Source organism: Callorhinus ursinus, unplaced genomic scaffold (genome assembly GCF_003265705.2).
Source record: "Callorhinus ursinus isolate GAN/ISIS: 27379988/994484 unplaced genomic scaffold, GSC_fseal_2.0 scaffold16, whole genome shotgun sequence".
NCBI lineage: Eukaryota > Metazoa > Chordata > Mammalia > Carnivora > Otariidae > Callorhinus > Callorhinus ursinus.
In genome coordinates this window covers 2,002,412-2,029,240 of record NW_027397078.1, presented here as the reverse complement: position 1 = coordinate 2,029,240, position 26,829 = coordinate 2,002,412, and the positions used below count along the sequence as shown (strand labels likewise).

Sequence of the window (26,829 nt, the reverse complement as noted above, 5' to 3'; positions counted from 1 at the left end):
TTTATAGACAAGTTTACTGACCTCTGCTCTTCAGGAATCTGTCTTCTGATTATACAGAAAAATGGGCCATGGGTCTTAAAGGCTCCCTTCTCTATTACTCTGCAGGCATCACAACCCCAGAATGTTCCTCAGTCTGTATCACATTTTCTTTGGTGCACATGGAAGTTTAAAGGTCTTAAGACTTGATCCTCTTCCACTGGGACCGAGAAAAAAAAAAAAAAAAAGTCCTGGTAGGAAAAGAGTGAAAGGAAAGAGAAGGGTGGAACTGAGGTTTTCAGAAGGGTCATAGGGCCAGGCTACTGGGCAGTGGGGCTGTCAATCTGTTTGTTAGTCAGCGATGCTGAACCCCAGACCGCTTATCTCTTCAGCCCCAGCCTCCAGCCCGGTAGGAAATGGTGAAGAATGAGCGAGGGAGATTAGGAGGGCAAACCGGCCTCCTATGGGGCTGATATTTAGACATCGAGACAAGGCGAGTGAGGGAGTTGGAGGGGCACACGGGTGCAACTCCCCCTACTTCCAAGCCACACGCTTTCTACTACAGTTTGGGGGCAGAGGTTACCCAGGGGAGGGGGCTGGAGGGAGAACTGCCGTCCAAGAAAAACTCCCCTCCTTGAGTCCACTCCAGCCCTGGGGACTATTATCACAATCGGCCAGATGAGGAAACCAAAGCACAGAGATGTTCAGTAACTTGCCCCAGGTCACGTGGCTAAGGCGCGTAACCTCAGTTTCCTTATCTGAGAAGCAGCCTTAATAATAGGAACTACCTCACAGAATTGTGGCTTACAATGCCCGTCACGTATTACTTGCTATCATCACAATTACTTGCCCCCGGTAAGACTCCTTCCATCCTACCATCCATTTTCCCGGCAGAATATCAGTCGCTTACATTTACTGAGTGCTTCCTGTGGGCCACCTTAGTGCATTTTAACTCAGAAAATCCTCACAGTATTTAACATCATCACCACTCCCATTTTGGCCGCCACCAGCCAACCTCCTGTTTCAACCTCACTCCGGGTCCCTGTCGCCAGCCCGCCCGCGCTACGTCATCACAGCGCGCCGCGCGGGAAGCCGCCGGGAGGAGAGGAGACGCCCCTTCCTAATTCCCTCGCTTGCTCTCTTGAGTCCTCGTGCGACACGACTGGCGCGGGTCCGGGGGACTCCCAAGGTGACTGGACAAGGACGGAGGGACAGCGGCCACGGCAGCCAGGACAACAGCGGCGGTGGTTGGGGGAGGGGCGAGCTTGAGCCTGAGCACCGCCTCGAACCGCCGCCGCGCACTTCACGCAGGCGCAGCACGGCCAGCGTCGCACTGGCGCGCTGACGTGCTGACGCGCTGACGCGCTGACTTGGCGTTGGTGAGCTCGCGGGAGGTGGGGCCTGCGCACGGGGCGTGGCCCTGTGCCACGACACGCGGTGTGGGCGGGATAGGGGCGGGCAGTAGAGAGACCGGCCCAATGGAAAAGAAGGCCTCAAGCACCCGCCGACCCGCAGGTCGCCGGGAATTTGGCGGCGGGAGCCCTGGGCGGAGTTTGAGAAAAGGCTGTGCCCAGTGAGTGGCGCTGAGGGGATTGGTCGGCGTTGACTACGAGGGTGGGAAGGGGGAGGGGACTGGCGGGAGGCAGCCCGAAACTGACTGAAGGGGTTTGGTGGAGCTTGAGGGTAGGGTTTGAGCAGGAGGTGGGATCTGGTGGAAGGAAAGGGGCAGTCCCCCGAGGAGCGGGGCCCGTTGAAACGTTAGGGGCGGGATCTGGCCAAGTGGAAGGTGCCGGGCCGGCCCGATAAGGGGTGGAGTTAAGTGGATCGTTAAGGGTGGAGTCGGGGCCGGAGCTGGGTCTGGGTCTGGCTGAGTGAAAGGGTGGGTGATTATCCTGGGAGATTAGCTGGAGGGGGCAGATTTGTGAAGGGGTGGGGTCTTCGCGAGGCTTGGAGGACCGAAAGAGTCTGGGAATGGGACTTGGGGAAGCGGAAAGGGCGGTGATCAGCTAGAGAGGGCCGGCCCTAGGACGGAGCGAGCCCGGGGGTTTATTGCTCCGTGAAAGGGCAAGACTTTTCGAGGGGAAAGAATAGTGTTAAAGGGGTGGAGCCTAGTGCGATGGGCGGGACCAGGTGGACACCCCAGTGGAAGGAGAGGGCCTTGGAAGGGGCGGAGTTTGGAAGGCGGTGGGGAGTAGGCTAGCAGAAGGGATGGAGACTGTGTAGGGGGCGGGGCCTGGGGAGGGTCTGCGGTGTGGGGTTCTCAGGGCACTTCACCCCTTTCGTAGTCACCTCCACCCCACCCCCCAGAACGGCGTCAGGGGTGAAGTCTCCCCGACCATGACCTCCACCGGCCAGGACTCCACCACAACCAGGCAGCGAAGGAGTAGGCATAACCCCCATTCGCCCCCCCATGACTCCAGCGTCACCTCGGTGAGGCCCCAGACCTGCCCTGATGGGGGTGGGGGGTGGGGAGGAGCAGTGGGCCGTGCGCTGGAATCTGACCCTTCTCTCTGTTTGGCAGAAGCGAGGTGTTAAGAAGGGTGCCTTACTCCACTCCAGCCCTAGTCTAGCAGAGGTAAAGAAGAAAGGCAGAATGAAGAAGCTCAGCCAAGCAGCAGAGCAAGACCTAATCGTGGGCCTGCAAGGGCTGGTGAGAGTGGCCTGGCCTCAATGGGTTTAGCCTCCTGTGACAATCAGAACCCTGTGGTTCTCCCTCCTGGACAGTGTGGTGCGTGCCTTCTGCTCAGGCCCTAACCGGATCGGTGTCTCCCCCTTTTTTTTTTTTCCCCTGCAGGATCTGAACCTTGAGGCCAAGACACTGTCTGGCACTGGCTTGGTGTTCGATGAGCAGCTAAATGAATTCCACTGCCTCTGGGATGACAGGTGAGGCTGCGTCCTCCAGGCTGTCCCCCTGACCGCACAAATAAACACTTAGAGGCGGTTAGCAAGAATGAAGCTATTCTTCTGCTAGCCTAGAGACTGGAAGCAGATGATTTCGAGAGGTGAGGCTTAGGCTTGAAAAGATTCTTTTCATTTGGCCAACACATACTGAGTATGCACTGTGTTCTGGGAGTTGGTGATACAGACGTGTCAGACTGGACAGACAGGGTCCCTTCTCAAGGAGCCGATAGTCGAGTAGGAGAGCAAATCTTTAAACAGCCAACAGCAGTGGGAAGTGGTTAATGAAGGATGACTTCAGACTAGGGGATTCAAGAGTGTTTGATAGAGGACCCTAGACTAGCATCCGGGGTTCGCAGAAGGCTTCCTTGAAGAAGGACATTCACGCAGACCTGGAAGAATTATTACCTCCCATTTGCTCACACATGTTGTAATCTATCAGCAAATTCTTTTGGCTCCATGTTGGAAATGTGTTCACCGCTGCCGCCACCACCATCCCTCACCTGGCCTTGCGGAGGCCTCCTCCCTGGCCCCCCTGCCTCCACCCTCACCCCGCTGTCTGTCCTCCACACGCAGCCAAAAAAAAAAAAAAAATAGGTACAAGATGACGTTCTCTTCTTTTTCTTAAGGTAGCTTTCAACTGAAATATAGTTGACCTACAGCATTACATTAGTTACGGTTGTGTTCTCTTTCTTAAAAATCCTTCAAGGGCACACCATTGCCCTCAAGGTAAAGTCCACATTCTTCATTCTGGCCTCTAAGGTACCACGTGATCTGGTGGCCCGGCACCTTGGTGACTTCATGGGCCAATCACTCGCTTCGCGTCATTTCACCCACGCGGGTCCCTCTGCTGTTCTTCCACCAGGCCAGGCGCTCGGCCAGCTCGGGCCTTTCCCTGGCCGCTCCCCTTTTCCAGAGACTCATTTCCACCTTCTCCCCTCGCAGTTGATGTTCACATCTCAAGGAGACTTTCTCAGAGAAGGCTCTGGCCACTCCCCTTCCCCCACACCTGCTCTCTGAGACATTCCTAGTCCGTGTCACCATTTGTTCATGATCGCACTTACGTGTGTCTGTCCCCAGTCCCAACAGAAGGCTCGTGATGGCAAAAGACTTCATTATTGCGTACATGTCTACCATCTCCTGAGGAGCTAAGGCCACTGCAATAGACAAAACAAACAGAACCCCTGCCTTTGCGGAGATTGCAATTTGGAGGGGGAAGACAGCCAGTGAGCCCAAAAGTGAAATGATAGAGTGCTTTAGCAAGAGAGGTGCTATGGAGAGACACCAACGTGGGAGGGAGAGTGGCAGAAAATGGTCAGGGAAGGCCTCGCCGATCTTTGAGCAGGGATCGGAAGGAAGGTGAGGGAGTGAGCCACAGAGACACCTGGGAGAAGAGTGTTCTAGGCAGGGAGAGGGGCTAGCCGAAAAGTCCTCGGTTGGATGGAGGAACAAGGAGAAGCCAGTGCGGGAGAAGCAGGCTGAGTGAGGGGAAAGCACTGGGAGGCGGCGCCTGAGAGGCAGTGGGGCCAGTGGTTCCTGGCCTTCCAGAACAGGTGGAGGACTTGGGCTTTGCCTCTGTGCAACATGGGAGCCATAAGGTGGTTCTAAGTAGAGGAGAGACGTGATCTGATTTGGGTTTTAGCCAGTGCTGTGCGGAGGAAGGGGCCGTTGGGGGAGCAAGGGCGGAAGCAGGGAGGCCAGTGAGGAGCTGAGGGCAGGAGCGCAGGCAGGAGGTTCTGGTGGCAGCAGGGGGGTGACAAGGAGAGGGGCAGGCTCTCGATGTATTGCAAGAACAGAGCCAAGCAGGCGCCAGGGTTGGCTCCGACGTCTCTGACATGACCAGCTGTGGAAGGGGGGATGGGCAAGATGTGTAGAGCAGAGGGGCCACTCACCCGTATCCGTGTGTGTGTGTGTGTGTGTGTCTGGATGTCTTATCAACCCAGCTTCCCTGAAGGCCCTGAGCGGCTCCATGCCATCAAGGAACAGCTGATCCAGGAGGGCCTTCTGGACCGCTGTGTGTCCTTCCAGGTGAGTCCCTCAGCTGACACGCTGGGTGGGTGGCGGGCAGGAGCTGGTGGAGCTTGGGTGCAACCAGTGCCTGAGCCCTTTATTCCTTGTGTCTCCCCAGGCTCGGTTTGCTGAAAAGGAGGAGCTGATGTTGGTTCACAGGTGAAGGCTTCCGAGCCTTGTAGAGGTGGGGAGGAGGCTGCCCCAGGCCAACCAGGGCAGGCCAGACTCTTTGGGAAAGGATATCATGGGCCCTGTGGCCTTGGGCAAGTTGCTGAGCCTCTCCGAATCTGAGGGTCCTTGCCTATCACATGGGAGCTAGCAAACAGAAGTTCCTCGGGAGGGTTTGAGATGCGGTGGGTGCTTAGAACGGTGCCCGCCATGTCATCAGCCCACAAGAGGCTATTGTTATGACAATCTAGTGTGTAAACAGACGGTGGGTGTGTGGACAGAGTGATCAGAGGTCCCCCCCCCCAGGACATTCCTGGAAATGAGGCTGGCTAGGGAAGAAGCAGGGAATATGTCCTATATCCCAGCTGTCCCCCCAGATTGACAGTTGAGGGGGCCTGACTTGACCAGGGTTCAGATGGGGAAGGGACAGGGCCCTGACTCAGGCCCAGGAGGGAGGCAGGCCCTTGAATCTCCTGTCTGTGTCCCCAGCCTAGAATACATTGATCTGATGGAGACGACCCAGTACATGAATGAAGGAGAGCTCCACATCCTAGCAGACACCTATGACTCAGTTTACCTGCATCCGGTATGGATAACAACCGTGAGAGCAGAGGGTGGTGGCAATCCCGGGGTTTCCCATCCCCACGCCCACCACATCCTGGGGAGGAGTAGCGGAGTGGGCAGGCTGCTCTCTCCCTTAGTCCCTCTCTGGCTCCCCACTGTCTCTTCAGAACTCATATACCTGTGCCTGCCTGGCCTCGGGCTCTGTCCTCAGGCTGGTGGATGCAGTCCTGGGGAACGAGATCCGGAATGGCATGGCCATCATCAGGTAGGACCCACCAGCATTTGCTTTTTTTGTATTTAAAAAGATTCCTCCCCTCAAATGTAAAATGTATTGCTATGGGTGGTATATTCACAGGGTTCAAGAGTCAAACAGTACAAAAGGGGGTACCAAAAAAGTCTCCCACCCCATCCCCCAGAGACCTGCTTCCTCTCCTGGAGGTAGTCGTTGTACGTGTGTTCCCTGAAACCTTCGGTGCCTATTCATGGAGTAAATGCCATATTTCGTCGATGCTAAGATCTGTATTTCATCGATGCTAAGATCCGTATTTGATCATCTCGAGATCCAGATTCATCTTACAAACAGTGGCGTCTTAGAATTCATTTAGCAGCATTCTCTGCTTCGTTGCTGGCACGTGAACTCACCGTACCTCTTAGCATTGTTAGCATCCTGGAACTGGTGAACTTCGGAAGATACAGCCTTTCTCCTCCCTCCCCTTTCTCTTAGCCACAAATGGTGTTAGCACTGAACACGTGCATTTTTCACTTCTACATCTTGGCAAGCTCTTCTCGAACAACGTATGCTTTAGACCCGCGTGGAACGCCGCTATGCGAATGCATAGGAAGTTGGCCAGCCCCCTTGCACTGGGTGTTTTGGTTGCCCCCTGTCATTGGCCGTTTCCAAAACCTGTCACAGCAAATACCGTTATCCATTTAGAAACCTTGTAATTTCACCCCTTTTGTTATATGGGCTGTGGGCTAAGTCTCCAGGAACAGGATGAGTGTGAGGGTGTATCCGTTGATAATTTTTACTTTATTTATTTGCTTTTTTAATTTCAATTCCGGTATAGTTAACGTATGGCATTCTGCTGGTTTCGTGTGGACGACATAGTGACAAAAACATGAAACGGCTTCACTTGCATGTCGCCCTTCTGCAGGGGCCATGCTAATCTGTTTCCAATCTTAGTATATGTGCTGCCAAAGTGAGCCCTATGCATTGATAACTTTAATGAACATTATCAAATTTCCCTTGGGTAGAGAGCAGTAGACTGGGGGTGGAGGTCCCGGGGCCCCCGTCACTCAGTTCCTGGCCGATTGGCAGACATCGGCACTGGGGGCGTTGGTGGTCTCGAATTGGAGAGCAGGGGGGAGTCTGCCTCTGTAGAGGAGGACCCCCTCCCCAATCTGTGACCTCCCCTGTCCTGCCCAGGCCTCCTGGACACCATGCCCAGCACAGTCTTATGGATGGATATTGCATGTTCAACCACGTGGCCGTGGCTGCCCGCTACGCTCAAAAGAAGCATGCCATTCAGAGGTCAGCAGCAAGCTGCAGGGGGGTGTGATGCGGGTGGCGCAGGGTAGGGTGTCCTGGCCTGGGTCCTCCCCCCCCACCAGATGCACCTTGACGCTCTTCTATAGTACCCCCCTCTGTCCTCCTCACAGGGTCCTTATCGTGGACTGGGATGTGCACCATGGTCAAGGAACACAGTTTACCTTTGACCAGGACCCCAGGTATGCTCCAAGGGCTGCCTTCGATGCTAGACTCCCAGCCGCCACCCCCTGCCCTTACGGGCCCAGCCAGAAGGGGCCCCGGAAAGGAAGGGAAGGCATTCATATTCATTGGGCCCGCTTCGGAACCTGGTTCTGTGCTGTTCCCTGCTCGTCTGCATTGTCGCTTAATTTCACTCCAAGGCAGGGTCTCTTGGGTTCCCCATTTTAGAGATGGGTGAACCGAGGCTTACACAAGGTCACACAAAGAAGTGGGAGAGACGAGATTTGAGCCCACGGGTACTTGGAGTTCTTGTTCACCAGTGGACCTTGGAGCTGGAGTGAACTTAAATTACTACTTTATGTTTCTGATTAGTACAACTGCCAAGTGTTTGTTTAAAAAAAAATTGGACAATACGGAAATGTCTAAAGCAGTGAGTCTCCTGTAATTCCTGTCACCTCCGAATAGCTTATTGATAGTTTAGGTTATATTCTGACAGAGTTCTTCCTTTAGGTGTATGAATATTTAGTGTTATCACTAACACACTGCGTAATGGGACAGTCCTCTCTACGTTCTTTGGCAGCTTTTTGCATTTAACAGCATGTCGTGGACACCTTTTCATGTTAGTGCCTCTAAAAAAGACACCCCGGTCTTTGTAAGGGCTGTTCAGTGTCCCACTGTATGGCTGTACCTCTGCTCATTTAGCCCTGGGACACTGATGGTGCTTCCCAGTTTTTGCTAGAACAGACAGTTCTACGGTGAAAATATATAATTTTATATATTCTATAATCTGTAGTTTTAAAATACATAACTTTGCATTTCTCCAAGTATATGTATAGGATGGGTTTCTAGTAGTGGATTGCTGGGTCAGAGGGTCAGCGTGCTTTATTTTTTATTTTTTTTAAAGATTTTATTTATTTATTTTTTAAAAATATTTACTTATTTGATAGAGAGAGACACAGCGAGAGAGGGAACACAGCAGGGGGAGTGGGACAGGAAGCCCGATGCGGGGCTCGATCCCAGGACTCTGGGATCTTGACCTGAGCCGAAGGCAGACACCTAACAGCTGAGCCACCCAGGCGCCCCTATTTTTTTTTTTAATTTAAAATTTAATTAGCCGGGCGCCTGGGTGGCTCAGATGGTTAAGCGTCTGCCTTCGGCTCAGGTCATGATCCCAGGGTCCTGGGATCGAGTCCCACATCGGGCTCCCTGCTCCTTGGGAGCCTGCTTCTCCCTCTGCTTCTCTCTCTCTCTCTCCCTCTCTCTCTCTCCTCCTCTGTCTCTCATGAATAAATAAATAAAATCTTTAAAAAATAAATAAATAAATAAAATTTAATTAGCCAACATACAATACCTCGGTAGTTTTTGACAGAATGTTCAATGATTCATTAGTGGCACTTACCAGACGTCCCTCCAGAAAGGTGGTACCGGCTTCCCCTTCCTGCAGAAAGTGATTGAGCAAGTCCTTGTCAGTAGGGACACTACTAAGTAGTTGTTTGATCCAGCCTTCTGCCAAACCAACTGCATAGAATCCCCTTGTCCCCCGGAGATCCTGAGTTGCCGCGGCCCATTATTTAATCTAGGTTGGCTGTTCTGCAGACATGGCTTTGTTCTTTTCCAGCATTCAACGTTGCTGACAGATGTCTGCTTTGTATTCCTTTCTGAGTAATCCGTTTCCCTCTCCAAAGGTTTTAGTTTCTTCTTTCTATGCCTGGTGTTCTGAACTTTCACCCTGGCCCCTTCATTCTGCTTAGCGGTAGGTAGATGTTTTACCTCTGAAGACGCAGACCTTTCTTAAGTCCTTGGATGCTTTCTTCTTAATGGCCTTTGATGCTTTCTTCCACTGTATTCTGCTGTATTCTGCCTGGTCTCTTGGGTTGTATTCTCTCGTGTTTTCTTCTCCCTTTTGCTCTGTGTCCTGGGAGATTTCCTCAGCTATACCTTGAAGCCCTTCTGTTGAATTATGTATTTAGCCATTCTTTTCATCTCCAAGAGCACTTTCTTCCTCTGTTTCTATGCCCCCTCATTCCTCAGCTTGTTTTTAGAGAGGAGTCATTAGAAGTGCTTTAAGTTTTCCTCGGTTTGCCTCAAATGTCTAGCAGCTCTTGTTTGGCATTCAGACAGAAGGGTACAGCGCTGTTGCACGTGGCTGTCTTGGGCCAACTCTGCCGTGGCGCAGGGGAGTGTTTCCTGAGAGGTGTTTCCCTGGGATGGGAGCAGGAAATACCCACTGACAGGTCTCACCCTGTCATGTTGAGATGACATGCATTAGATGGGGTTCTGCCAAACACCAGCTAAAAGGGGGTCCCTTCTTGAGATGGCATCTCTTTTTTTTTTACCCTCCACCTCCGCAAACATTGGTCAGTTTTACTTACTTTTTCAAATCTAGCTTTTGGCTTTTTTGGCCATCTCCACTGTTCTAGTGTTTTGTTTTGTTTTGTTTTTTTAAGATTTATTTATTTATTTTGAGAGGGGCACCTGGGTGGCTCAGTCGTTAAGCGGCTGCCTTCGGCTCAGGTCATGATCCCAGGGTCCTGGGATCGAGCCCCGCATCGGGCTCCCTGCTCAGCGGGAAGTCTGCTTCTCCCTCTCCCACTCCCCCTGCCTGTGTTCCCTCTCTCACCGTGTCTCTCTCTGTCAAATAAATAAAATCTTTAAAAAAAAAAGATTTATTTATTTTGAGAGAGAGAGAGAGAGTGAGCAGGGAAGTGGGGAGAGAAACTCAAGCAGACTCCGTGCTGAGCCCGGAGCCCAACGTGGGGCTCGATCCCATGACCCTGAGATCATGACCTGAGCCGAGATCATGACCTGAGCCGAAATCAGGAGTCAGATGCTCAAACGACTGCGCCATCCAGGTACCCCTAGTGTTTATTTTTTTTATCCTTCATTATTTTTTCTGTTTTTATCTTTATTAATCTCTTCCTCCTGTGTTATTTTGTTCATTTCTGGCTTCTTGAATGCTTCAACATTTATCAACTCAAGTGGTGGCCAATCTAGTTTCATCTGGACCTGCTCTCACTGACATCCTTCTGTAATATTTTGAAGTTAATCCCAGATTACCGTATCGCTTTTTTCTGTAAATATTCTTGAACGTCTCTCTAAAACATAGACGATATATTTTAAATTAAAAAAAAGAAAGAAACATAACCGTAGTATTATCGCTAAGCAAATTAACAAGAATTCCCTGATGTCATGAATCATTCTTTTTCTTTTAATAAATGCATTGGAGGCTATCGCTGTGTTCTTTGGTGGATATGGTATTGACAATTATGCACGAATATGAAGAATTGTGAATATATTCAATGCATTCTTTCTCATGAATAAGAATGTATAATTGGGGGGAAAAAACATTTATCCATGCCCTTCAGTCTCCTAGCTCTCCATCCCTCGGGCTCTTAACTCCATCAGCAGGGTCCTGGGTGGAGACAAATAGATCAGGCCTTAAAATACTACTACAAAGATGACAAAAAACAGGTAAACCAAAGCTAAGTGGTTAAAAGAAACAAGGAAATCTAGTGAATGGGTCCTTCAGTGAATTGGCCATTCAGAATTGATTTTGTGTGCATTGACCTGGATCTGCCCTTGATTTCTCAGAAGGGAAACCCCAGGTCATCTTGGGGGCCCTCCCTGATCCTCTCAGATTGAGAGAGGGCCCCGTGGGGCCCCTGGAGCCTCAAAGACTATTTCCCAGAGATTTGTTGAAGTCTCTAATTGTCTGACATCCTTTCTTCCATTCTCCGTCTTTCTGGGATGATACTTGTTTAAACTTTCTCTTACTATCTTTTGACTGGGACTGTGGAAGAGCAAGGAGGTGAACCTGTGCTGTCAGTCCACCATTCTTTCATTGGAAATCAGTGGAACTTATTTTAAAACTTCCTGCTGGGGCGCCTGGGTGGCTCAGTCAGTTAAGCATCAGACTCTTGATTTCAGCTCAGGTCATGATCTCAGGAACGTGAGATTGAGCCCCGTGTCAGGCTCCTCAGGCTCCGTGCTGGGCGTGGAGCCTACTTGAGATTCTCTCTCTCTCCCTCTCCCTCTGCCCTTCTCTCTCTAAAATAAAAATAAATAAATCTTTCAAACAAAAATGCCTCCCACTGTTTGCTTTATAAACTCAGTTTCCTTGGGTGTTCATTCTTCCACTGGCTTCGGTGGCTGTCATGGGGTAGGCTTTCTTCAGATATTTTCTTTATTCCTTTCTTCCCCTGATGATCATCTTTATGTTCTACTGTGCATTTCTCTTTCTCTACTGGTTAACTTACTAAAAAAAAAAAAAAAAGTTTAGAACGATATTTATCAGATCAAAAGTAAACCCATCATCTCTCACCTACTCAAGACCACAGCTTTCACGTGGGTTTCATCCCCCCAGTTCCAAGATGCTTTTCTGCGATTTTAAGAATCTTTCTATATCAGTTGCATCAAATTTCGTAACCACGTTTTCAGCATTTATTAAAATGTCACTAAGTTGGTCTAGATTTATTGCTTACCACTATTTCTTGCATTTCCCTTAAAAAAAAAAAAAGATAAAACTGCTACCTTAAATTCTTCTGGAACAGGACAGGGAGTGGATGAACAGATGGATGGGTGGATGGATGGATGGATATGAGATTATTCATTTTGCTTGCCCCCATCAGAATTAAAGCCCTCCCACAGCCTCCTACTGGGCCTTCTTTTTTTTAAAGATTTATTTGTTTATTTATTTGTCAGAGAGAGAGAGTGTGTTCACAAGCAGGGAGAGTGGCAAGGCTGAGGGAGAAACAGGCCCCCCTCCTGAGCAAGGAGCCCGATGTGGGACTCGATCCCAGGACCCTGGGATCATGACCTGAGCTGAAGGCAGACACTTAACCGACTGAGCCACCCGGGGGTCCCCCTGCTGGGCCTTCTATCGGAACATGGACCTTCGTGTCTTTTCTGTGTCTGTTCCGTGTATCCGTCCTCACTGCTCTTGAGTGCTCAGTTTCTCATCTACAAAATACAGGAAGTAGTAGAGGTACCCTGTACAGTATCGGAGAGAAGGAACTGGTCCCCACTTCAGCTCAGCTGCACACACAGAACCAAGTTCCATGCCCCCTTACCCCTGACGCTTGAGTCTCCCCACGTCCTTCAGGGGACGCACCAGGTTCCCCAGCCTGGCCTGCTGCTCTTTGCCACTTTAGCCGGATCCTGCCAGCTAAGGGCTGTGTGCCCCACTGTGGACCTCCAACATCACAGGATTCGTCCTGCCACCACCACCTTGGTCGCGGAGGCAGGGAAGGCAGGCCGGTATTATTTTGAGTCCCCCGCAGGGTCAGGAGCCCTCGGGGACTGGGATGGACAGACCCCATAGCTGTCAGGGTCTCAGAGCTAGCACAGAGGAGGGCAGGAGCGTGCGCCAAAGGAGGCATCCCAGTGATAGAGCAGGTGAACGAGTGAGGGAAGTAATGGAGCAATGGGAGAATTCGTGAATGGGAGGGCTGATAAGTTGTCGACTAAATAGAAGAATGAATGGATGCAGGAGGTACAGACTTAATGGGGAAGTTAACGAGAGAATGAATGAGTGGTTGAGTAAACTGGAAGCTGTGGGTTGGGGCGTCTGGGGGCATTCACTCTCAACTGCCCCCTACCTCTTTTTTCTCTCCGTCTGCCTCCAGCGTCCTCTATTTCTCCATCCACCGCTACGAGCAGGGTCGGTTCTGGCCCCACCTGAAGGCCTCTAACTGGTCCACCATAGGTTTTGGCCGAGGCCAGGGATATACCATGAATGTGCCTTGGAACCAGGTCAGTGTCTGCCTGCCCTTTGCCCCCGAAGTTAGGCCCACCCCTGCCCTTCGGCCAGTTCGGGGCAGAGGGCAGAACGGTCCCCATCGTGCCTCTCTGTCCGCAGGTGGGGATGCGAGACGCCGACTACATTGCTGCTTTCCTGCACCTCCTTCTGCCGGTCGCCCTTGAGGTCCTGGGGGTCTGGGGTGTGTTGGGACAGGAGCGATGTTGAGGGATGGGCCGTGAGGGCAAGTGGCCTCATGTAGTCCCTTTCCCTCTCAGTTCCAGCCCCAGCTGGTCCTGGTGGCCGCTGGATTTGATGCCCTCCAAGGGGACCCCAAGGTAAGGCAGGCTCCCTGGGGTGGTACGTGGGCAGAAGGGGGTTGGCACGGAGCCAGGCTGATCCTCCACGTCCACCCCCCCCCACCCCAGGGTGAGATGGCCGCCACTCCGGCAGGGTTCGCTCAGCTCACCCACCTGCTCATGGGTCTGGCAGGAGGCAAGCTGATCCTGTCTCTGGAGGTGAGTGACTCACTTCGTGTCCCAGCCCGTGGATCGAGGAGGACGTTAGAACAAAGCTTTCAGGTCAGGCAGGAGTTTCTGTCCCAGCATTTCCCCTCACCAGCTGGACGACCTCATCCAGGTCACGGAACTTCCCCGCGCCCCTGCTTTCATTGCGTGAAACGGGCGCTGCAATCGCGGCCACCGCCTCGTAGCACTGCTCAGTGAACGAAACGGAAGTCACCCTTCAAATTCCTCGTTGCTTGATATGTAGTCAGCACCCCTAGTATTATTATTACTGTTCTTCCCTGGTAACGCCTGGTTCTGTCCTGACCCCCCCACACACACTCCTTTCCCAGGGTGGCTACAACCTGCGCTCCCTGGCTGAGGGCGTCAGCGCCTCCCTCCACACCCTCCTGGGAGACCCCTGCCCCATACTGGAGTCTCCTGGTGCCCCCTGCCCAAGGTGAGCCCCGGTGGAGGAGGAGAAAAGCGGGACCCCCGCTGCCCACCCGCTGGCACATTTGGTCACATTTCCCCTCCCCTGCCCTCTAGTGCCCAGGCGTCACTCTCCTGCGCTCTGGAAGCCTTGGAGCCCTTCTGGGAGGTCCTTGTAAGATCAGGTAGGAGGCAGGGAGGGGGCTAGGTGGGGAGTCAAACATGGAAAGAGCCCTTGGGAGACATTCTCTTCCCAGACCCTCCTGGGGCTTCCCTGGGCCCCCTTGGTGGGGGAGGGTCAGGCCCTCTCTCGCACTAGACCCTGGTTTCAGGCCTCCTGCCCCTTTCACGTTTTGGTAAACGGAGTTCCAGAGTATTCCAGGGATCCAGGGTGGGGGAGTAGGGTGAAAGTGGCCTCCCCTTAACAGCTGAGACCCTGGAGGAGGACTTCCTGGAGGAGGAGAACGTGGAGAAGGAAGAAGAGGGACCGTGGCAGCCCCCGGCGCTCCCAATCCCGACGTGGCCGGTGCTACAGGCTCGCACAGGGCTGGTCTATGACCAGCGGATGATGGGTCACTACAACTTGTGGGACAAGTATGCAGTCAGAGGGCCACCGCCTAAGTGGACAGGGAGATCCCTCCCCCTTCCTCAAGCACTAAGCCCTGCCTCTGGTTCCTGCCCACCTCCCCCCACCCCTCCCCAGCCACCACCCAGAGATGCCTCAGCGAGTCTTTCGGATCATGCGCCGTTTGGAAGAACTGGGCCTTGCGGGGCGCTGCCTCACGTTGCCCGCACGTCCCGCCACGGATGCCGAACTGCTCACCTGCCACAGGTCAGGGACCCCACCCCCACCCCCACCCCGTGCCTGGGGTGGGATGAGGCCTCGGGGCATACATGCCACCCCGGGGGGGGGGTGTGGCTGGAGTAAGGGCTCTCCTGTCCCTGTGGGACACGAGAGGGCCCGGAGCCACCTGACTGTCCCCTGTGCCCCGTCTGTGCCTCCAGTGCTGAGTACGTGGGTCGTCTGCGGGCCACAGCGAAGATGAAAACCCGGGAGCTGCACCGCGAGGGCTCCAACTTCGACTCCATCTACATCTGCCCCAGCACCTTCGCCTGTGCACAGCTGGCCACTGGCGCCGCCTGCCGCCTGGTGGAGGCTGTGCTGGCCGGCGAGGTACCTCCTCCGCGGGGTGGGGCGCCGCTCCGGAGAGGTGGGGGTGGGGGACCGAGAGAGGTGGCCCTGGGAGGGCGGGGCGGGGCCTGCGGGGGGGATCCCCCCCCTCCGCTCCCCGGAGGCCTTGCTTGCTGGCCAGTGCAGCGGGGGGATGGGGGCTGCAGGCTGGAGGCCCCTAGCAGCTGGGGGTAGTGGCTGGGACGGAAGGGGAGAAGAAAAGGGAGAGAAAGCAGTGAGGGCAGGTGGTCTGATTTTGCTTCCTGCCCCTCCCCCCCAGGTTTTGAATGGCACTGCTGTGGTGCGTCCCCCAGGACACCATGCAGAGCGGGATGCCGCTTGTGGTTTTTGCTTTTTCAACTCTGTGGCTGTGGCTGCTCGCCATGCCCAAGCCATCAGTGGGCATGCGCTGCGGTGAGGGCTCCCTGCGCCGCGCTCCCCCCGCCCCCCCCCCCCCCCCCCCCCCCCCCCCTGCCGCCGCCGCAGCCCAGGGCTTACTCAACAGGCCCCTTGGTGCAGCGCCCCCAGGACTTACCCAGAAGCACCCAAGAGCACAATCGCCCAGCACTTCCCCAGAAAAGGACCAAGGATCTAGCCTTGCAGTACTTCCCCAGATAGGACCCCCAGACTGTGGCACCCAGGTAGTTATAAAACAAGATCCAGGGTCCCCCTGCCCCCTCATTTCTGGCCCCTGAGGGCTGTTGTGGCAGAATTCAGGGCCCAGGTCCCCAGTGCTTACTAAAGAAGACCCAGTATCCGGCTGCCCACATTTACCCATCCTGGGGGCAGGAGGCTCTGGCCCTGAGCACTTGCTTGGGCCCACAGTGAAGACCTCAGGACCCAGACTCTGGCTTTCACCCTTCCTCTGATGGGACCCGCCAGCCTGCCCCACGCTGCTTTCCCCAGGGACCCAGAGTTTTGCCACCAGCAATAAAATGCCCCTGCAGACAGACCCTGCCCTCTCCCCGAGTGGGCCAGTGTCCCAGGTCACTGAGGAGCCGTTCCCTCCCCAGGATCCTCATAGTGGACTGGGACGTCCATCATGGTAATGGAACTCAGCACATATTTGAGCAAGACCCCAGGTGAGGGGCCAGGGCAGGGGGGGCAGCCATGCCTCAGGGGTGGCCGAGCGGGCAGGGGCGGCCCACTAAGCAGCCGTTGTCCCCCTTCCCACCCCGGCAGCGTGCTGTACATTTCCCTGCACCGATACGACCACGGCACCTTCTTTCCCATGGGGGATGAGGGCGCCAGCAGCCAGATAGGCCGGGCCACAGGCACCGGCTTCACTGTCAACGTGGCCTGGAACGGGCCCCGCGTGGGCGACGCCGACTACCTGGCTGCCTGGCATCGTCTGGTGCTCCCTATTGCCTACGAGGTACGGTACGGGCTGTACGTGGCAGTAGACCGTGTGGGGGACCGCGGGCCCGCACCTGTCCCGATGGGCGGCCGTAGTGAGGGCTGTGTTGGGGGCTGATTCTGCGAAGGCCTTGGCCTATTCCTGCCTCCGCAGAGTGGCTCTACATGACCGCCTCTCTGCGCGTGACCGTAAGGGACTCCTGGGTACTTGCGGGTGGCCTTCGGTGGGTACGTGTGAGGTGGCCCCGCGCGCCTGCCGGCTCTATGGAGCAGCGCGTGCAAGGCGGGGGGGGGTGTGAGTGCGTGTGTGAGGCTGCACAAATGGGTCTTGGCCACTACCGTTTCTCTCTCTGGTGGCTGTGACGCCCCATGTCGCTGCACACTGCGCTCTCGGCGACAGCTGGTGTGTGGCTTTCTTTGTGTGGGAGGGTGTGTGGGACAGGCCTCTCTCTGCCTGTCTGCCGCGGCTGTGTGTCTCTCTGACTGGCAGGGGCCTGTCCTTGCCTGACTCTGCGTGAGGGGCTGTTAAGGTGTCCTTGCCTTCTTGGGGGGCATCGCGTGTGTGTATGTGTGTGATTAGCACGATGTCGGTTCAGTCCGTATGTCGCTGTCTGACCACATATGGGTATGCGACCATTTTCTGTGTGTAGCACTTGGGTTGTCACCTTCTGCGATGGAAGTGTGCGCGCACCTCCCTTTGGCGCCGTTTATATAAAGCGCTGTGTTGTTGTGCACATATGTCCCATGTCACCGTCTCCTGACATCTGAGTCTCTACATTGCACGTCTCTGCCTCATGTCCCCATCTGTCCGTTTCTAGAAGTGTCTCCATGTCTCTGTGTGTCACATCTCTAAGTCTCTGTTTGGTGCGTCCACGTCTCTGTTGATCTGTCTCCATGTCTCTGTGTCTCTCCAGCCCCAAGGCTGTCCTGTGTCTCCACGTCCTCCCCTTGCTATTTTCAGGGCCCTGGTCTTGTGTCCCCCAGTCTCCTGGTCTCCAGCTCTCTGACTTGCATCTGTGTGTGTCGGGGGCGCCCTCACCTGCTGGCTACCCAGGCCTCCGCACTCATGCCCATGTGTCTCTTCTCTCCCTGCTTCAGTTTAACCCAGAACTGGTGCTGGTCTCGGCTGGCTTTGATGCTGCACGGGGGGACCCGCTGGGCGGCTGCCAGGTGTCACCTGAGGGCTATGCACACCTCACCCACCTGCTGATGGGCCTTGCCAATGGCCGTATCATCCTAATCCTAGAGGTAACCCTCTCGGTCCCTCTTCCTACGGTGGGAGGAGGGCGGTTTGGAAGGCTGGAAGTCCTGCCCTTCCGGCTGGCTGGCTGAGACACTTGGGGCAATTTCCTAAAATCGGCTTTGAGTGTCCCCGCCTGGGACTGTCGGCACATACTGGGCATTCAGCGTAACACCAGCTTAACAGTCTTAACTGAGTGCTCGGTACGTGCCATTTGCTCTTCTCGGCACTCCGTGTATATTATTAATTCACTTACTTGACAAAGCAGCCTGCTGAGGTCGAGTCTGCTGGCCTTGTCATTTCCCTCTCTCAGGAGCGGGGAAACTGAGGCACAGCAAGCTGTAGTGACTAGCCCGAGGTCCCACGCTCAGTAACGGCAGAGCCAAGCAACCTGGCTCCAGCGTCTAAGCTTTTTACCACTACTTGAGCTGCCTCTAGCAAGCTCTCCAAAGTAAACCCACTGACCTTTTGTAAGTCACTCGGTGCCCCTGCCCCCCCCATGCCTCAGTTTCCTCATCTATAAGATGGGGCTGGCTACTCGTGGAAAAGTGCCTGGCATGCGGTAAGCACTGTCTAAGTAGTTTCTTCTCGTCGTGAGTCATCGCACCAGGTTGAACCCTCTCAGCCACCTTACGTGCTGCTTTTCACTGCTTCGGGGATAAGGCCAGTTGCTGGCAGAGATTAATTGGCTGCTCTCGGGTCCCACGGTAGGCCCGGGCCTGCTTGTGGCAGGGCAGGGGAGTGGTCGAGGACATGAACTCTTCTATCCGGAAGCCTGGCTCCCAACCCCAGTGCTGCCTCCCACCAGTTGTTAGGACCTCAGACACATTATCTAACCACTCCGAGCCTCAGTGTCTTTATCTGAAGAAAGAGCAGAGACTGGGGTGCCTAAAGAATGTGAGAAAAGGGGGTTCCCGTGCAGATTGAGCACATGTGGTTGTTAAGGATCAAGAGAGTCGACACACATGACATGCTCAAAATAGGGTCTGACACATCGCAAGCACTTCATGCATACCCGCCATTACTGACGTTACCCTCAGTGTTACTGTCGTTGTGGTAATTATTCTCTTGCACTTGACGTCATAGTTTATCCCCCGCAATAACCACCCCACACGGTGAGTACTGCCCATCTGACAGATGGCACTTCCCCTCACTTGTCCTCACCCTCCAGACTTTCAGGGCCCCGAAGGGGGATTGGGAGGCAGAAACTCTTGCCTCCCAAATTCCATGAGGACCCTCCCCCCATCATGCCTTTTCCTCCCCTTTTTTCTTAACAAAGGGTGGCTACAACCTGACATCCATCTCGGAGTCCATGGCTGCCTGCACCCGTTCCCTCCTTGGGGACCCACCACCGCTGCTAACCCTGTCGCAGCCCCTGCTGTCAGGGGCCCTGGCCTCCATCACCGAGACCATCCAAGTCCATCGCAGATACTGGCGCAGCTTGCGGGTTATGAGTGAGCAGGCGTGGGGAACGGGGGGGGCGTGGGGGGCTCGGGAGAGGGCAGGGATCAGATGCAGGATAGGAGATAGCACCCACACTCAAGGATCTCCCTCCTGTGGTTCCAGAGGTCGAAGACAAGGAGGGACCCTCCAGTTCTAAGCCGATCCCCAAGAAGGAGACCCAGCCAGCCAACCGTGGGTCAGCTGTGGGGATGACCGCACCAGACGGGAACATTCTGGATGCGGACGCAGGGAAGGCTGCCTCAGCATCATCCGTAGAAGTGGCCACTCCAGACCAAGCTAAGTCAGAGACTGCCGTGGTGGAGCTCAATCAGGACCAAACCTCGGAGTCTCCCACCCGGGAAGCCACGGCGGACCAGACCCCCTCAGAGGCAGCCACGGGAGGGGCCGTGCTGGACCAGACCATCGTGGAGTCTGCCGCGGTTGGAGCCACGCCAGGCCAGACCCCCTCAGAGGCAGCCGTGGGGGGAGCTGAGGTGATCCAAACCCCTCCAGCCTTATGTACTGACAACCAGACTCCTCCAGCCTCACCTGCGCAAGGAGCCACCCGCCAGATATCCCCCAGTAAGCTGCCTGAGAATCTCAGGACCTTGGGCCCAAACAGCGAGGCTCAGGTAAGCCCTACCACACCCAGGTCGGGGGCGGGGGGGGCGGGGGGAGGAAGAAGGGGCAAGAACCTGGCCTCTCAGAGGCATCTCTTACCTCTGTGCATCCAGGAGGCCCCAGAATCTCAGATCCCAGAAGAGGAGCGGCTGCTAGGAGAGGCAGCTGGAGGTGAGGACAGAGATGATTCCGTGCTGATTCAGAGCTTTGGGGACTGTGCCAACACTGACCAGGTGAGCTCGGGTCAGGGAGAAGACCGGCGGCCTTTTGTTGCCCGTGTGTGCCTCCACGTAGGAGCGTGCGGTGTAAGAACACGTAATACGGAGATGGAGTCCCTAGCTGACTCCCATTTCACCCACTCCAGGTCATGTTTTATGCCGTGACACCGCTGCCCTGGTGTCCCCATTTGGTGGCAGTACGTCCCATACCTGAATCGGGCCTGGACGTGACCCAACCTTGTCAGGACTGTGGAACGCTCCAGGAGAACTGGGTGTGTCTGTCTTGCTATCAGGTACGCAGCAGCGGAGGGGGGTGGACGGTGGTGGGGCGGAGGGCGGCCCAGGAGCCGACTGCACGTGGCTGCTGATCCCTACCGGATGCTCCCTCCCCAACCTCAGGTCCACTGTGGCCGTTACGTCAGTGCCCATATGCTCCAACACCACGAAGTCTCAGGACACCCGCTGGTCCTCAGCTACGTCGACCTGTCTACCTGGTGTTACAACTGTGAGGCCTATGTCCACCACCAGGTGGGTCCTGGGCAGCCCCGAGAATGCGTGCACGCGCGCATAACCCTCTCACACACACCTTCTGTGCCGGGGCAAGGGGAGATCGGAGAGTGCGGGAGAAGGGTTGTCGAGGGCTGGGGTGGGGCAGCCCCCTGGCTGAGGTAGAGGGGTCCTCACTCTCACTTACCCTCTCTTGCGCCCTCAGGCTCTCCTGGATGTGAAGAACGTCGCTCACCAGAACAAGTTCGGGGAGAACATGCCCCACTCACACTAAATCCCAGCACGTGCCCCTCTTCTCCACCTTCTGAGCACCTGGATGAGGGGCAGCCTCACTCCATCCCATCCTGAAGACTCTTTTCACCTCCCCAAGGGTGCCGATTTAAGCATAAATACCTGTAAGAGGACGGTGATGATCAATTGTAAATCTCTCTGCCCACTGTCTGTTGGAGGGACTCCATCTTCTCTGCCCGGGAAGGAAAGCGGGGGGGTTCAGTGGTCCCAAGAGGGGGCTCATATCACAAAGCTGATGCTTTGGAGAGAGGGGCATCAACTGACAATATATAGCAGAGTTCCATTTGTAATAAAGGACAAGCTGTTAGAAAACCTGGAGAGAGCCTTTTAATCTTAAGCGGGTGAAGAACCTCACACCCCTGGCCAACCCCTGGTCTGCTGGGTAATGAAGCAATGAGGGCATGGGTTTCTACCAGGTCAACCCCCTGCCCATCCAGTGTCCAAAAAACAGACTGGAAATAGGGCAAGCAGCTTGACTGGCTCGACTATAGATTAAATGGTGGAATCGCAGAGCAAATGAGTGCCTGCCTTAGAAATAGCCTCACAGCCAGTCCCAGCTACAGCCCGGGCTGAGAAGGCAAGACAACCATTGGGAAGTGTCCACACCAGGCCTCAGTCTCCCCGTCTGTCTTTTTGTCCTGATTCGGGTGTGGGTGGTCTAGGTTTCCCATACTTAGATTTGGTGGTCATGGGTAACCTCCTAGAGGAAGGAGTGCCTGTCACTGGCCAGGGATGAGGAACTAGAGGTTAGTTTGGGGGTTTTATTTCTCCCACATAATGAGAACTTCTTTGGCAACTCAGAACAGTTCAGGCTGAGGTTTCTTGGGCTTTTCTTCATGGCCACCTTAAGAACCCAGGATACCCACTGGGTGGGCCACCAGAGCCCCACCCAGTCAAGAAGAAGGGGAAGGGGGCTGTGGCCAGCTCAGTGATCCCTCTTTTAAGGTACATTCTGGATGCCCCCCTCAACAACATGGGCTTCCATCTCATTGGTCAGACCTGTGTCACATGGCTGCCATAGCTGCAAGGGAGTCTGGGAAAGGTTTGAGCTTGACACCCATCCACTTCAAATCAGGTTCCTAAGGCCCTGATACAGTAACCCCCCTGCAACTCTTTCCCTCCAGCAACAGGCACAACCCTCTCCCCCAAGCTGCTTTCCCAAAAGCCTGCTTGAGACAGCCCAGGCTCTGCTTGAGGCCCTCATGAGACCTACGCCAAAGTCTGGCCACTCAGGGCAAAAATGTGACACCCTCCGTAAGCCAAAAACATGAAATCACCTCCCAGAGCGGGGGCAAGGTAAGGGAGAGGTGCAGCAGGGGGGACACACGGAGGTCCCGCCGCTGGCTCGGTGCACCCCCAAGACCACCTCCTTTGCGGCCGGTTGCTGGTTACTGGCGAGGGCACGACCCCACACCCACCCCGGGGGAGGGGGGGGGGCGTGCCGGCGGAGGGGCTTGGGAGCGCTGTTGCGCATGCGTTCTCCCTCTGCCCCTCCCGGCCCCCGCCTCCCCACACCTCTACCCTTTGGGGGCCGGGTGGGAACATCTCCTCCTGTGTCAGTCCTGTCAGAGCTGCGGTGGGTTCGCGTCCGAGCACTCCCGCCTTGCCCAGGACTGAGGTAAGCCAGGTCGCCAGGCCTCCAGCCCCCGGCCCCCGAGCGGGGAGGCCTTTCCGCGGTGGGCTGTGGGGGTGCGACGGAGGTGGCATTGGAGGGGGACCCTTCCCCTACCTCCTCCCATTCTCGCTCAGCCGCCTTAGTGGAGACAGACCTGGGTAGGGGTGTCCGTGAGTGCGGGAAGCAGGGGCTGTGGGCCCGAGCCTCGGGACTGGGCCGCCCCGGCGCCCTAGAAAGAACCGGACGAGCTGGGCCGGCCGGAGCACAGGCGACAGCTTTAGGGGAGAGCCTGTGGGTCCCCCAGCTGCACCTCCCCTGGCTGAGTCAAGGGAAGCATGGCCCGGCGCGGGTGTCCGTTTGTAGGGGCCCAGGTTCCGGTGCCTCCCTCCCCTCGACGCGCACCCCTGGATCCTGGGCGAATCCACACGCCGTGGGCCACGTGGCTCCAGGTGGGGGTAACAGGGTCTCAGGGGCCCTTTGGGGACGCTCGTAGCTCTCGGCCCACAGCAAGTGGCTCAGTGTCCCTCGCGGAGGGGGAGACCCCCACTGCCGTCGGTCTGGACCCCCGCGGGGCCGTTTGACCTCCGGCTGGTAAACCACCACCGCCACCTCGCTTGCGGCGGCCTCGCTGTTCCGCGCGGACACAGCGGCCCGACAGGGGGTGGCCCAGCCTCTCGAGGGCGCTGGGAAGAGTCGCGGGGCCCTTAGGCGGCCCCCCCTGCTGCAGGCCCACGTCCCAGGAAATCATTCTTGCTGCTCTTTACCGCTACTGGAGCCCTTTGCCGGGGGAGAGCCCGTCTCGCGTGTCCCCGGCCTCGGGCGCGGGCACCCTCAGATTCCCAGCTGCCCGGACCCCACACTCGAGAGTTAGCCTTCACCCCTCTCCTGCCCCGCGCGCTGCCTTTGGCTCTGAGAGCAAACCCTGGCAGTGCGTTCCACCTTAGGATCTGACCTCCCCATCGATGATGGCCTTGGACCCCTGCAGCGGCCTCCTCGCTGCTTCCGCCCTCGCCCTTGCCTCTCGGTCTGTCCTCGCTGCTACATCTTCTCCCTCTTTCTGTCCCCAAGGGTTCGGGGGGGCCCCCCCACCAGAGATCTGTCCTCAGTTTACCTCTCTTCACCGTGGCCCCCCTTCTTTCTGGGCCAGAGCATCTAATAATTATTGCCAGGAGTCTCTCTGGGCCGAGGACCTCACAGCTGCATCCCCACCTGGGACCTTCCCCGCCCCCCAACCCTGACCTCCAGATCCCAAATTCAACAGAACCCCCCACAGAGACCTCGAACCCACCAACTGCCCCCAAACTGCCATTCTCCCCGGGTTTCCAGAGAGACTCGGGGTAGCAGCCATTATGATGCATTTCCTGAGGCCACACACGGAACCGAGGCCAGGATGTGTATTGAATAAGTTTAATGGTAATTTGCTATTAATAGCTAACACTAATTGAGCACCTGCTGTGTGCCCATCCTCTCCTAACTGCATGATAATTTACTTGCTTATCTTGTTGATGGTCTCCTTCTCACTTCCAGAATCTAATCCTCCCAAGGGCAGGGATTTTAGTCTATTTTGTTCGCTGCCACTTCCCCACCCCCCACACCTCCCACCTTCCTTCCCCACACCCATCACAATACCCCGCTCGCCGGAAGACGCTGGAAATAATGCATGAAAATTAAATAATAATAAAGAGGCCTAACATTAACTGAGCATCTCCCACCTGTTTATCACCTATTGTTGCAGTATATTTCACTGATTTATCTTTGTTGTTGTCACGTTCCTTGGGGGCTGGTGTTTGTTAACTATTTTACCTATTTTTCCCAGTTGTTTGTCCTTGCCACACAGTGGGTTCTCAATAGCCGCATGCTGAATACGTAAGAAAGACTAAATTCTAATGTTAATGGCTAACCGACCTCATAATTTGCCGATTTATTTGATTTATTGTCTCCACCTTTTAGAATACAAACTCCCTGGGGACAAGAATGTTGCTCGGCATATGCTTTGTGACTGGCACGGTGCCGGGCTTGGGGCTCGACGGTGATACGATCCAAAACCAAAATCAAAACTGACCCAAATCCCCACCCTCCCTCGGGAAGGGGGAGGGGCTGCTAATGGGCAGGAGCTTTTTTTCCCCGGGTGATGAAACTGTTCTTAGATTATGGCGATGGTTGCACAACAGTGTGAAAATGCTAAAACAAAACAAAACAAAACAAAACATTGAATTGTTTACTTTTAACTAGATTAACTGTGGTATATAAATTACATCTAAATAAAGCTGCTCTTAAAATCCCCGCCTTCACGTAGAGGGAATGAGACGGACAGAGATTAAGCAACATAAATAAAGTATTAGGCCTACTAGAAAGTGATTTGCACACACCTAGGCACTTAGTAAATGTTGATTCAATGACACCCAGCTGACCCCTTGCCCCCGAGGGGTCTTGCCTAACCTCCCCCCGCCCCTCCCCCTTGTCTTCTGTTCTCTTTCCCTCGCAGGGCCTGCTGTCCACATCCCTTCCCTGAGCTGTGCACCAGGGGAATGGCGCTGCCGAGAAATGCGAACATGTTTGATCTGGGCCTGGGCACGTGGAGCCTTAGTTCCGAGGAGGAGAGCCAGAGGGCTCAGGCACCCTCCAAGAGTGTCGGGAAGCAGCTGCCCGAGTACAAGGCGGTCGTGGTGGGCGCGAGTGGCGTGGGCAAGAGTGCGCTCACCATCCAGCTGAACCACCAGTGCTTCGTGGAAGACCATGACCCCACGATCCAGGATTCCTACTGGAAGGAGGTTGCCCTGGGCCATGGGGGCTGCATTCTGAACGTGCTGGACACGGCAGGGCAGGCCACTCACAGGGCCCTGCGTGACCAGTGTGTGGCGATTGGGGATGGCGTGCTGGGGGTCTTCGCCCTGGATGACCCTTCGTCTCTAGCCCAGCTGCAGCAGATGCGGGCCACCTGGGGCCCTCACCACACCCAGCCCCTCGTCCTTGTGGGCAACAAGTGTGACCTTGTGAGCACCACTGGGGATGCTCGGGCCGCTGCTGCGGCCCTTGCGAAGAGCTGGGGGGCCCCCTTCGTGGAGACCTCAGCCAAGACCCGGCAAGGCGTAGAGGAGGCCTTTACCCTGCTCATCCATGAGATCCAAAAGGTCCGGGAGGCCATGGCAAAGGAGGCCATGACAGGGCCGGGTGGGGATAAGGCCCGGCACCAGAAGGCCATGTGCCGCTGTGGCTGTTCTGTGGCCTGAAGATCTCGGTCGAGAAGAGTGGCCTGCCCCCAGGCCAGGGTGGTGGATCCTAGACATGAGACCACCTCACCCCCCCCACCCCACCCCCCACCCCAGCAACTAGCTGCGTGGGACACTGTTGGTGTACTGGGGATAGATGAATCCCTCTGTTGGGGAGATTTTCATTTGGTGATGGGCATTTGGTAACGTGGGGCATCGTATTGGTTATTGGCGAGCGAAGAGATTGTGTGCCAAATTAAATAAACGGTGTTCTCAGGTTTCAAAGCTGCCTCTGTGCCAAGTGTTACGTGCGTGGGAGTGAAACTGGGGAGAATGTTACTTGAGTTGTGAGAATTCTTTCATTCAAGAAATGTTGGGGGGAGCCCACTGTGTGCCAGGCCCTGCTTTGGGTGCAAAGGACGTAGAAGCAAACAAGACCCTTAGAAATCCCTGGTCTCGCAGATATAACATGAGGCTATGTATTAAAAAGCGACGGTAGGAATAGAGTGACAGGGAGGTGAAGGAAAGCCTTACTGAGTAGGTGACATTTGAGTAAAAACGTGCAGGGAAATAGGGCCCGTGCGAAGGTCGGAGCATAAACCAGCTCCCGCCACAACTCGAAGTATCTTCAGGTGGGGGGTGAGAATACAGATAGCACTCCCCATACTATATTACTGAATATCTAAACTTTACAAATCAAGCTAACAAATGCAGACAACGCGTCCTATCTCCCTGCCTTGACAGGTACACTTTCTTCATGACCTGGAGGCCCAGGTTTGAATTGCTCAGACGCAGAGCCCCATGCCCCACGCAAGGAGGTGTGTGTTGGGAAGGCCTGCAGCCCACTCCCTCTCTTCCCACTGGTAGCCCTTACCCCCCCCCCCAGAGCAGGAAGGCTCATGGGTGCCTGTGGACAGGGCCGGAGGCACAGCTCAAAACCACTCAGGCCTCACAGCCACCCCTTGGTCCTCAGAAGGATGGACCCCAGGAAAATGCTGCTGCAGGCCCTGAAAGTGTCCTCAGAGCTCTGTGGGGTGGGGCCCGGGATCTGGGTGGTTACTGCCATTGTCTTTACGGATGCCTCCCCCAGTGAGAAGAGAGGCAGAGAGTGGGGGAGGGGGGACTCTAAAGGGCCCACCCAGGGCAGGGGGCCCTCTGCCTT

General features: G+C 55.4%; 2 protein-coding genes and 1 pseudogene across 13 annotated transcripts; 2 read left to right on the top strand and 1 right to left on the bottom strand.

Moving 5' to 3' along the window:
• The first annotated feature begins 1,049 nt into the window (after positions 1–1,049).
• On the top strand, positions 1,050–21,155 carry HDAC6 (histone deacetylase 6). 8 transcript variants are annotated; one of them, XM_025857524.2, is made up of 29 exons: positions 1,050–1,165; positions 2,262–2,406; positions 2,498–2,626; positions 2,771–2,859; positions 4,818–4,902; positions 5,003–5,043; positions 5,542–5,638; positions 5,784–5,881; positions 7,043–7,147; positions 7,276–7,344; positions 12,949–13,075; positions 13,182–13,247; positions 13,340–13,399; positions 13,490–13,579; positions 13,918–14,024; positions 14,114–14,181; positions 14,425–14,590; positions 14,700–14,828; positions 15,002–15,170; positions 15,448–15,581; positions 16,181–16,249; positions 16,350–16,542; positions 17,622–17,771; positions 19,043–19,217; positions 19,330–19,838; positions 19,941–20,060; positions 20,192–20,338; positions 20,445–20,573; positions 20,758–21,155. In XM_025857524.2, exons 2-29 carry the CDS (start codon positions 2,314–2,316, stop codon positions 20,824–20,826), a joined length of 3,483 nt encoding a protein of 1,160 aa, XP_025713309.2. In that variant the 5' UTR covers positions 1,050–1,165; positions 2,262–2,313; the 3' UTR covers positions 20,827–21,155. The 8 variants fall into 8 exon arrangements, with proteins under 8 accessions (XP_025713309.2, XP_073757937.1, XP_025713307.2 ...); XM_073901836.1 differs by having other exon boundaries at positions 1,147–1,165; positions 2,284–2,406; XM_025857522.2 differs by lacking the exon at positions 1,050–1,165 and adding an exon at positions 1,184–1,355.
• Positions 6,729–6,823, bottom strand: LOC112813005 (U6 spliceosomal RNA; annotated as a pseudogene).
• On the top strand, positions 20,860–25,956 carry ERAS (ES cell expressed Ras). Of its 5 annotated transcripts, none has more exons than XM_025857534.2 (2): positions 20,860–20,947; positions 24,944–25,956. In XM_025857534.2, exon 2 carries the CDS (start codon positions 24,987–24,989, stop codon positions 25,686–25,688), a length of 702 nt encoding a protein of 233 aa, XP_025713319.1. In that variant the 5' UTR covers positions 20,860–20,947; positions 24,944–24,986; the 3' UTR covers positions 25,689–25,956. The 5 variants fall into 5 exon arrangements, with proteins under 5 accessions (XP_025713319.1, XP_025713316.1, XP_025713320.2 ...); XM_025857531.2 differs by lacking the exon at positions 20,860–20,947 and adding an exon at positions 22,053–22,139; XM_025857535.2 differs by lacking the exon at positions 20,860–20,947 and adding an exon at positions 22,213–22,461.
• Positions 25,957–26,829: the final 873 nt, after the last annotated feature.